Here is a 10,231-nt window from a genome sequence, read left to right as displayed (position 1 = left end):
ATGTGGGAAAGCCTTCAGTCAATCCTCAGCCCTTACTTCACATATAAGAGTTCACACTGGAGAGAAGCCTTATGAATGTAAGGAATGTGGGAAAGTCTTCAGTTGTTCCTCATCTCTCACTAAACATATAAGAACTCACAGGAGCCTTACGAATGTAAGGTATGTGGGAAAGTCTTCAGTTGTTCCTCATCCCTCACTAGACACATAAGAACTCACAGTGGAGGGAGGCCTTATTAATTTAAGGAATGTCAGAAAGGCTTTTTTCACTCAGTTCTTTACTACAGTGCAGAGAGACATTTTATATAAGGAATGTGGGAAAGCTGTTATTTATACCACTTATCTCACAGAACACAAGGCATAGTGGAGACAAACCTGAATGTAAGAAATGTGGAACTGTATTTAGTTACTCTTTTTCTGTAGATGAGAATTGTGTGTTTTCTTAAACATCGTTCAAGTTTTTGTATTTTTTCCGTGCATAAGTTAGTATGTTCTCCTTATGGAAAATTTATTTTAAATAAAATGGAAAACCAAAAATTATTTAGAATCTAACCACTGTTGATCTTTTGTGTACTTCCTTTCAGCTTTCCTTGTGTTTGGATCACAGGAAAAGCAATCATGGTGTAATGTTGTGTTAAAGGCAGAGTTACAGAATAGTGTTTACGTGATGATATCAGTTTGTAAAACATTTACATATTAATGTACATTTTACAAATACCAAAAAAGCATCCTGTAGAGATAGTCCATTCTAGAACATTAACAGGGATTTTCCCCTGAAAGTGAGATTTTGATTGATTTCTTTTCTCATTTTGCTTCCCCCAATTTTCAATTTTTTAACAGTCATTAATCATTGCTTATGAAAAATTTCACCATATTTTAAAATTTAAAAACGGCAATTCACTTCTGGAATCTGAGTTGACAAATGCATGAAGTCACATAATAAGTTGCAAAATTAAAGTACAGAACGGTACCATTCTTCCCTCCAAAATTCTCCTGGTGCTCCCCCTTTTTACTCAAACTTCCCCTGGCCATGAATCCCTGGAAACTGTCCCTGTACATTCCATGCGCCCATGCACCATGTAGCTTTTTGATTCTGGCTCCTTTCCCATAGCATAATGCATTTGAACGTCATCCATGTTGATGACTGTATTGAAAGCTTGTTTCTTTTAGTTGCTATGTAGTATTACATCGTATAGACATATCATAGTTTTTGTATTTTCAACTGAAGTACGTTTACATTTTACAGTTATTATGAATAAAACTGATATGAACATTCCTGAACAGATTTTATGTGAACATATAGTTTTCCTTTTTCTCGTGTATATTCCTGGAAGTAGGATTGCTGTCATAGGATAGGTGTATGTTTAACTGTATAAAAAATTGCCAACCTGTTTTAAAAGAGGCTTTGCCATTTTGTATTTCCACCAGCCATCCATAGTTCCAGTTATGTTGGGATCTTGACAGGCCGATTTCTGGTGCAGTCTCTTGGTACACTTCTGTTTGGCACAGGCATCAAGGGAGGACATTCAGATGGGTAGCTTTCCTAATTAGTGCTGCTATAACAAATAGCACAACTCTGTGGCTTTAACAAACAAATTTATTTTCTCACATTTTAGGAGGCTAGAAGTCAACGTTTAGGGTGTGAGCTCTAGGGAAAGGCTCTCTGCTCTGGGGGAAGGTCTTTGTCTCTTTTCATCTTCTGTTCCTCAGTTCTTTGGCATTCTTCATGTGGCATGGCGTCTACCTTCTCCCATCTGTGTTTTTTTCTGTGCCTAATCGGCTTCTTTTGTATCTCTGAAATGATTGCCTTAAGACACACCATACACTGGTATGACCTCCTTAATACAACAAAGAAAACTCTACCCCCGGTGAGATTATATCCACAGATTTAGTGGTTAGGATTTACAACACAGATTTTTGAGGAATACAATTCAGTCCATAACAGTGGCTCATTTGACAGGCAGCCCCATATTTGCTGAGGAGAGGTGGTGCCCCGTAGCAATCTCGATTAGATGACAGGCCTGTGTGTATGGGACTTTGAGCTATCCTGCCACTGCTAGCCTGGTCTGAACCCAGGTTCTAACCAAGTCTTGCAGAAGGAAACCAGTGTTTCTACTTCGGTCTCAGCTGTAGGAAGTGGTCATTGTTCCTTGTCATCACAATTCCTGAGGCCTTGGCTATTACTCTGTTTCTGGAGTGGTAACCAAAAGTGGATGTGGACATCTGAGTTAGCAGGTCAGCTTGTGGGCAGCCATATTAACCACCTACTCCCTCCACTCTTGTGTCTGAAGTAGGCGCAATTGGTGGATTGTATGGTAAAACTATGTTTAACTTCCTAACAAAATGCCAGAGTTTTCCAGTGTGGTTGTACCATTTTATATTCTCACCAGCAATGAATGAGAATTTCTGTTGCTCCACTTCCTTGCCAGTAGTTCATGTTGTCAGTATTTTGAATGTTAGCTATTCTAATAAGCTTACAGTAGTATCTGTTTTGTTTTAATTTTCAATTTCTTAATGACATATGACGTTGAACATCTTTTCATGTAATTTGTCATGTTTCAGTGAAGTCTGACTTCAGATCTTCTGTTGTGTAAATGGGTTGTTTGCTTTCTTAAATTTTTGAGTTTGTAGATTTCTCTGTATACTTTGGGTACAAGTCGTTTATCAAATGTGTGTTACAGACTTTATAGTATGTTTTAATATCTAGTGCGGCTATTATCTTCTTTTGGTATTTTTCTCTCAAGTGATTTTCTGGCTATTTTTCTATGGTTTTTTTTTTTCATAGAAATTTGTTACGAATTTATCCAATTCCACAAAAAAAGTTATAGATATTTTTATTGGGATTGCATTAAATTTACAAACTAACTTAGGGAGACTTGATATCATTATGGTATTTAGAGGTCCTATCCAATAATTGGAAACCCTGGTGGCATAATGGTTAAGTGCTACAGCTGCTAACTAAAAGGTCGGCAGTTTGAATCCACCAGGCCCTCCTTGGAAACTCTATGGGGCAGTTCTACTCTGTCCTGTAGGGTTGCTATGAGTTGGAATCGACTCAACGGCAACAGGCTTGGTTTGGTTTTTGGATCCAATAATTGGGGAAGACTGACACCATGTGAGGATAGTCTGCAAGCCAAAGAATAAGAAGACACCAGAAACTAGGAGAGAGGCTCACAAAAGGAATTGACATGGCTGAGACCCTGAGTTTGACTTTGAGCCTCTGAAATTGTGAGAAAGTAAATTTCTGTTCTTTTCTGGTATTTGTATTACAGCAGCACAAGGTAACTAATTCTCACCTTCAACTCGTTCATTTCCTGGCCAGTGTACCTCAGGTGCAGTCACTATCTGTCAGTGGTGGTTTGCATGTTGCTGTGATGTTGACCAGCTTTTTGTGGAGATTTCAGACTAAGATAGACTAGGTAGAAAGGCTTGGTGATCTACTTCTGAAACGTCACAGCCATTGAAAACCCCATCCAGTTCTCTGACGCACATGGAACCATCAGGAATCGGAATTGACTCAATTGCTACTGATCTGTTTTTTGGTTGTTTCGGAATGGTTATGGAATTTTGTCAAAAGCAATTTTCATCAAGTATGGAGGTAAGTGAATGAGTTATTTTCTTGGATCTGTTAATACACATGATATTAATGGGTCTACTAATGAACCAACTTTACATGCCTGATATAAATCCTATTTGGTCATGGTGTGGATTTGGTCAATGTCTTGGATTCTGTTCACTGAACTTCTGTTTACCATTTAGTTATTGATATTCATAAGTGATGCAGGTCTGTAGTGGGGTTAGTTTGGTATTTGGGCTTTTTTTTAGTTTACTGTTTTATCAGGTATTGGTATCAGTATTTCAGGGTGGTGAAGACTCAAGAGGTTCCAGATGTAAATTGTTTATCTCAAGAATGCGGGGGTTCCACCCCTAGTCTGCCCTGCCTTGGCAAGTCCCGGCTTCACAGACACTCTCCAAGCAGGAACCCAGAGCTGAGCCCAGCACTCCATTGTGTTATGTGTTAATAGTATACCCACAGCCAGTGCCACAACCTCTCAGGAGACACTCAACATTCTGGTCTCTGCTGGGGTGCTTTTAAAAGGAAGAGCAATTCATGTTGGAAATAAATGTGTTGAAATAAGCCTTAGATTTTAAGTCATATGTTTAAGTGTGGGAAAATGCTGTTGTAGCTAAATACAGTGCAGATACTTCTCGGAGGAGGGTCCTGAGGCACGATGCAGGCCTCACTCCTGTGGCGAATGGGCAACACTTGCTCCTGGGAGAGCTGTGACAATGCATACTGGCTCTGCTGTCACTTCCACTCTCCTTACCTTTAGGGCTTTTCCCAGAAGTGGCTGGGCTTTGGGGACAGAGAAATCTGTAAGCAGACAGCCTGGAGGACCATTTCACGTCCAGATCCAAGGCCACACACCCTCTCTTCCCCAGGCCTGACACGTTGGAGTGATGAAGGCTGACAGAAATGCTGCTCCTGGCCTACTACCTTCTCACTGGACACCTGCAGCTTCCAGTCTCTCACCTGCCCTCTCCCCTCTGAGCCTAGAAGTGAGTGTCTGATTTTCTCTAGGGCAGCTTCACCTGGATGTCCAAATGGAATGCCTCTTCTACCTAGACCACTCCTTCTCCCCATCCCATTGCCACTCCTCTGCCTGTGTCATTTCCTGGGCTTGTCCTTGCCTCCTACCCCACATTTCCCACCCCACCTGGAACAAAGCCTGATGCCTTCAGTTCATCCCCTTATCTCCACTCCTATTGCCAACACCACAGTCTGAGCCCTGATGACCCTGCCTGGCCCACCATACCAGGCACTTTTCACCGACACTCCCTGTCATCCTCCACTTGCAGTGAGCCCATCCTTCCCTAAACACACATGCGAGTATGCCACGGCCCTGTCTGCCCTCTCACAGCCCCCACTGCCCTTATGGCCACCCTCAGCGACTGGGCATCTGAAACCTCCCCAGCCTGCCCCTCCCCACCTTTCTGGGCTCACACTGAGGCCCAGAGGAGTAGAGGAGCTTCCCCCGTTGCCCAGCCTGAAGTGAGAAACAAACCTTATGCAGGTGAGGGGGCCTCTGGGGTGCTGCTCTGAGGCTCTGCATGGACTGAGCTGGCTGTCCACTCCAGGTCATGGTACCTGAACTTTCCACACCTGCATCACCCTTGCCTTGGAGAACCAAGTTTCAGAGAGAAAGGAGTCTCCGTGGATGGGCAGAGAGCACAGAAGGTCCCCAGCTGTGCAGGTGAACAGAGGAGGGAACAATAACTGAGCACATGGGCGTTCACATGTGCTGGGGGCAAGGGTGCAACCATTTTGGGAAATAGTCTGGCAGTTTCTTATAAAGTTACATGTAAACCTGCCCATTGACCTAGCGATTTCACTCCTTGGTATTTACACAAGAGAAATGAAAACATCCTCAAAATGATGTGTGCACAAATGTTTAGAGCAGCTTCATTCATGATTGACATCCCAGATGTCCATCACCTGGTGAATGGATGAACATAGTGTGGTGCATCCACACCATGGAATGCTACTCGGCAAAACACAGGAACAAAAGACTGATGCAACCACATGGACGAACCTCAGAAATATTACGTGGAATCATGGAACTGGATAAAAAGACTGTGATTCCTTACCTGAAGCTTAAAACCCATTGCTGTCGGGTTGATTCCAACTCATAGCAACCCCATAGGTCAGAGCAGAACTGCCCCATAGGGTTTCCAAGGAGCAGCTGGTGGATTCGAACTACTGACCTTTTGGTTAGCAGCCAAACTCAATCACTGTGCCACCAGGGCTCCTTGAAAGTAGGACAGTTTGTCCCATATGCTCCACATGGTCAAGAACTGTCTGTCTCTGAGGAGATGATAGAGTGGGACATGGGATTATAGAGGTGTGTTGGGTCAAATTAGCTGTTCTTTACACTACACCTGACTAACCATAATCTTGTCCTGCATGTTTTGTATGTGCTCATAGCTCACTAAAGGGCCACATATGAGCATTTAACAACTCACCTTCCAACTTGAGGGATTCCCTTACCCACTGTCCAATAGATGGGAAAGGAACACCTTTATTCAATCATTTTGTTGTTAGTTGCCCTCGATTCTGACTCATGGTGACCCCATGATTGCAAAGTAGAACTGCTCGATAGTGTTTTCAGTGGCTGGGATCTTTTGGAAGTCAATCACCAAGCCTTTCTTCCAAGGCATCTCTGGGTGGGATCCAACTGTCAGTCTTTTGGCTAGTACTTGAGTGCTTAACTGTTTGTGCCGCCCATTATTCAAGCATATGTTTCCAATTATAGGTTCCTGGGTAGTGTGAATGGTTTGTGGTTGACTACTGACCTAAAGGTTGGAGGTTTGAACCCATCCAGTGGCACTGCAGAAGAAAGACCTGGAAATCTGCTTCCATAAAGATTCCAGCCAAGAAAACCTCATGGAGCAGTTCTACTCTGTAACACATTGGGTCCCCACAAGTTGTAATCACCTCTATGGCAATGGGTTTGGCTTTTTTAATTTTGTTTCCAAATGTTTATATATTTCATGGGATACAATAAACAAATAATTGGATTTAGGTATTTAAAAATTAATGTGTTGATGGTCCAATACCATAGAGCACTCTAGTTACTGGAGGGTTAGGTAAAAATGATGCGTCCCTAGGTGCAAATTGTGCTCAACTGCAGTTTGAACCCACCCAGCAGTACCACGTAAGAGAGGCTTGGAAATCTGCCAAGAAAACCATATGGAGCAGTTGTACTCTGTAACACACGGGGTCAGCATGAGTCAGAATCAACTTGAAGGCAACTAATAACAACAGGTAAAAGTCACAGCTGCTGTCAACACATACCTGCTTTTCTTCAGACTTCCCACTCTGTGTGCAGTGAGAGTTGTAGCCCTGGATTCAGTACAATTCCTCAGAAGAGAAAGGCTGCCTGCTGCTTTGATTGCATCCCTTGTCCAGAGATGAGATTTCCAATGAGACAGGTAAGTACGTGCCTCACAAAGAAGTCCCTCGCCTCTCTCTGATACCCCTCATTCTTCCATTGAAATGGGAAGGCTCTGGAAGACAGCAGAGTCAAAATCCTTCCCACATTTAGTAATTTGATGCTTTAATCAATAATATTTCCACTTGGCATGACACACTGTTTCTGCCTAGAGCTGTCTTCTTTGACTCATTGTTTTAGACCCAACCAAAAACCAAAACCCTTTGCTGTCGAGTCGATTCTGACCCATGGCAACCCCATGTGTTGGAGAGTAGAACTGTACTTCATAGGGTTTTTGGAATAGATTGCCAGGCCTTTCTTCCGAGGTGCCTCTGGGTGGGTTCAAACCACCAACCTTTTGGTTAGTAGTCAACCGTTTGTGTCATGCAGGGACTCCCGTTTTAGAACCATTGCAGGCATTATTGCCTCAAGGAAACGGTTTTGAGCAGTAATCTAAGTTTCATCTCGATCATTGAATTTGGCACATAGTATTATAAAAACTTGCTTTTCATATTCTCTGACGCTATATTAGATCATATTGAAGTTACGGATCTTAACCAGCTTAATTTTCTAGTGCACTGGTCCTATCATAGAGCACATGCTCAGAAAGAGTGTATTTTGGGTATTTTTAGCCACACCAATGGACTCAAACATACCAAGGATCATGGGGGAGACCCAGGTTCGATTTCCAGCTAGTGCACCTCATGTCCATCCACCACACGTTATGTCAGTGGAGGCTTGTGTGTTGCTATGATGATGAACAGGTTTCAGTGAAGCTTCCAGATTAAGACAGAACTAGGACGAAAGGTTTGGTAATCGACTTCCAAACATTAGCAAATGAAAACCCTATGGATCACAATGGTCGAATCCACAACCGATCATGGGGATGGCACAGGACTGGGCAGCGTTTGGTTCCATTGTGCCTGGGGTGGCCATGAGTCGGGGCCAGCTCGACAACAGTTAACAACAACAAAGCAAGAAAGAAGGACAACCTGGCTGATACTCTCCAGTATGATTCTTTTGGGGGTGGGGGCTGTAAATAAGATAATTACTGAAACTGGGCTGATGTCAGAGCCCTAGTGGTGCAGTAGTTAAGCACTAGGCTGCTAACTGAAAGGTTGGCGGTTAGAACCCACCAGCTGCTCCATGGGAGAAAGATGTGGCAGTCTGCTTCTGTAAAGATTACAGCCTTGGATACCCTAGGGAGCAGTTCTACTCTGTCCTATAGGGTCACTATGAGTCTGAATCCACTTGACAGCAACGGGTTGAACTGGCTGATGTCACTTTGCATTTCTAGCCAGATATGGATCAATCTCTGAAGTGTCCAGATCATCAGTATGTAAATAGTGAGCAAAAGTGCTGCCTTCAAAAAGCTGTGACCTTCCTGGCTTATGAAGACCCTTTGGGGATGGCTCTGGCCTGCACAGCTCTGTGCTTCTCTGTCATCACAGCTATAGTTCTGTGGGTCTTTGTGAAGCACCGAGACACTCCCATAGTCAAGGCCAACAACAGGGCTCTCAGCTACGTCCTGCTCTCCCTCCTCCTATGCTTCCTCTGCTCCTTACTCTTCATCGGCTGTCCCAACACAGTCACCTGCATCCTCCGACAAATCACATTTGGAGTTGTGTTCATTGTGGCTGTTTCCACTGTTTTGGCCAAAACCATTACTGTGTTTCTGGCCTTTAAAGCCATGAAACCTAGAAGAACCATGAGGCAGTTGCTGGTTTCAGGGGCTTCTAACTCTGCTCCAATCTACACCCTCATCCAAGTGATTATCTGGGATCTGGCTGGGGACCTCTTCCCCTTTCATTGACATAGACACACTCTGAACCCAGAAACCTCATCACTGAGTGCAACAAGGGCTCAGTCACTGCCTTCTGTGTCCTGGGATACCTGGGGTCCTTGGCCCTGGGGACTTTTTCCTTGGCTTACCTGGCCAGGAACCTGCCTGACACCTTCAGTGAGGCCAAGTTCCTGACGTTCAGTATGCTGGTGTTCTGCAGTGTCTGGGTCACTTTCCTCCTCATCTACCACGCACCAAGGGGAAGCCACGGTGGCCGTGGAGATTTTCTCCATCTTGACCTCCAGTGTGGGGCTGCTAGGCTGCATCTTTGCCCCAAAGTGCTACATAATTCTGATAAAGCCTGATAGGAAAAATGTGTATGGGGTAAGGGTAATAAAACACATTCTGGGGACAATAAAACTTATAAGTTTGAACTCACGTGTTTCCCAAAATAAATAGAAGGTCTGAAGACAAAGCTATATCATTCTTGCTGTCAGGTATTAGATAACAATCCAGTGTGATTTAGCTTTCTTCAATTAGCAGGCCACTCATTTTTCTTTTTAATAGGGTCAGGGCACTACAGCCCTCAGCCATCCGACTTTTCAACCTTGAATTTTATTTTGGATTCTTTTCTTTGTTGTTATTCCTCATATTAAATCTACTGATGTAGCCTGCTATTCTTGCTTTACTGTGTTGGTACCAAAATCACTCCAAACCTGTTGCCATCGAATCGATTCTGACGCATGGTGATCCCATGTGTTAGAGTAGAATTGTGCTCCACAGGGTTTTCTTGGATGTAATTTTTACGGAAAGGACCTCAGGTGGCACAATGATTAAGCCCTCAGCTAATAACTGATTGGTGGTTCAAACCCACCCAACAGCTCCGTGGGAGAAATGCTTCCGTAGATTCTTGTTGTGTGATGCTGAGTCGATTCCGACTTACAGAGACCCCATGTGACAGAGTAGAACTGTCCCATAGGGTTTCCAATGCTGTAATCTTTATGGGAGAAAATCGCTAGGTCTTTCTCCCCTAGAGCTGCTGGTGGGTTTGAACGGCTGACCTTTCAATCACTTAATCACCAGGGCTCCTTGCATAAAGATTACAGCCTAGAAAACCTTATGAGGAAGTTCTGCTCTGTCTCATGGGGTCTCACTGAGTCGAAATCGACTCGACAGCACCTAACAAAAATAATCTTTACAGAAGCAGATCACTAAGCTTTTCTTCTGCAGCCTCGCTGGATGGGTTCAATTTAGATTAGCAACTACAAATCTTTTGAGGCATCCAGAGACCCTACTATGTTAATAGTAGCCACGTTTATATACTGTTCAACTTGGCTTTTTCACTTCTTTTTTTCCTACTTTGCTTGGTAGACATCATAAACATTCCTTTCCTCTAACCATGGTTCTCTTGATCCAAGAGCATTTATGGAATATCCCTTATTTTCTAATCAGTTTGAAA

General features: G+C 43.4%; 1 protein-coding gene and 1 pseudogene across 1 annotated transcript in view; both read left to right on the top strand.

Annotated features, from left to right (window-relative positions):
* The window catches only part of LOC101358315 (zinc finger protein 883-like), a 6,756-nt gene extending 5,837 nt beyond the window's left edge, over positions 1-919 (top strand). Inside the window, 2 exon segments of the mRNA XM_023733074.1 lie at positions 12-137; positions 140-919. Of these exon segments, the coding sequence (XP_023588842.1) occupies positions 12-137; positions 140-237 (224 nt within the window). The 3' untranslated portion in view covers positions 238-919.
* Positions 920-4,882: 3,963 nt separating this feature from the next.
* LOC111820938 (vomeronasal type-2 receptor 116-like) lies at positions 4,883-9,231 on the top strand (annotated as a pseudogene).
* The last annotated feature ends 1,000 nt before the right edge of the window (positions 9,232-10,231 follow it).

The sequence above is a fragment of the Trichechus manatus genome, unplaced genomic scaffold, assembly GCF_000243295.1.
Source record: "Trichechus manatus latirostris isolate Lorelei unplaced genomic scaffold, TriManLat1.0 scaffold00057, whole genome shotgun sequence".
Classification (NCBI taxonomy): domain Eukaryota; kingdom Metazoa; phylum Chordata; class Mammalia; order Sirenia; family Trichechidae; genus Trichechus; species Trichechus manatus.
The sequence above is the reverse complement of the archived record's forward strand: the minus strand, read 5'-3'. Positions and strand labels throughout refer to the sequence as shown.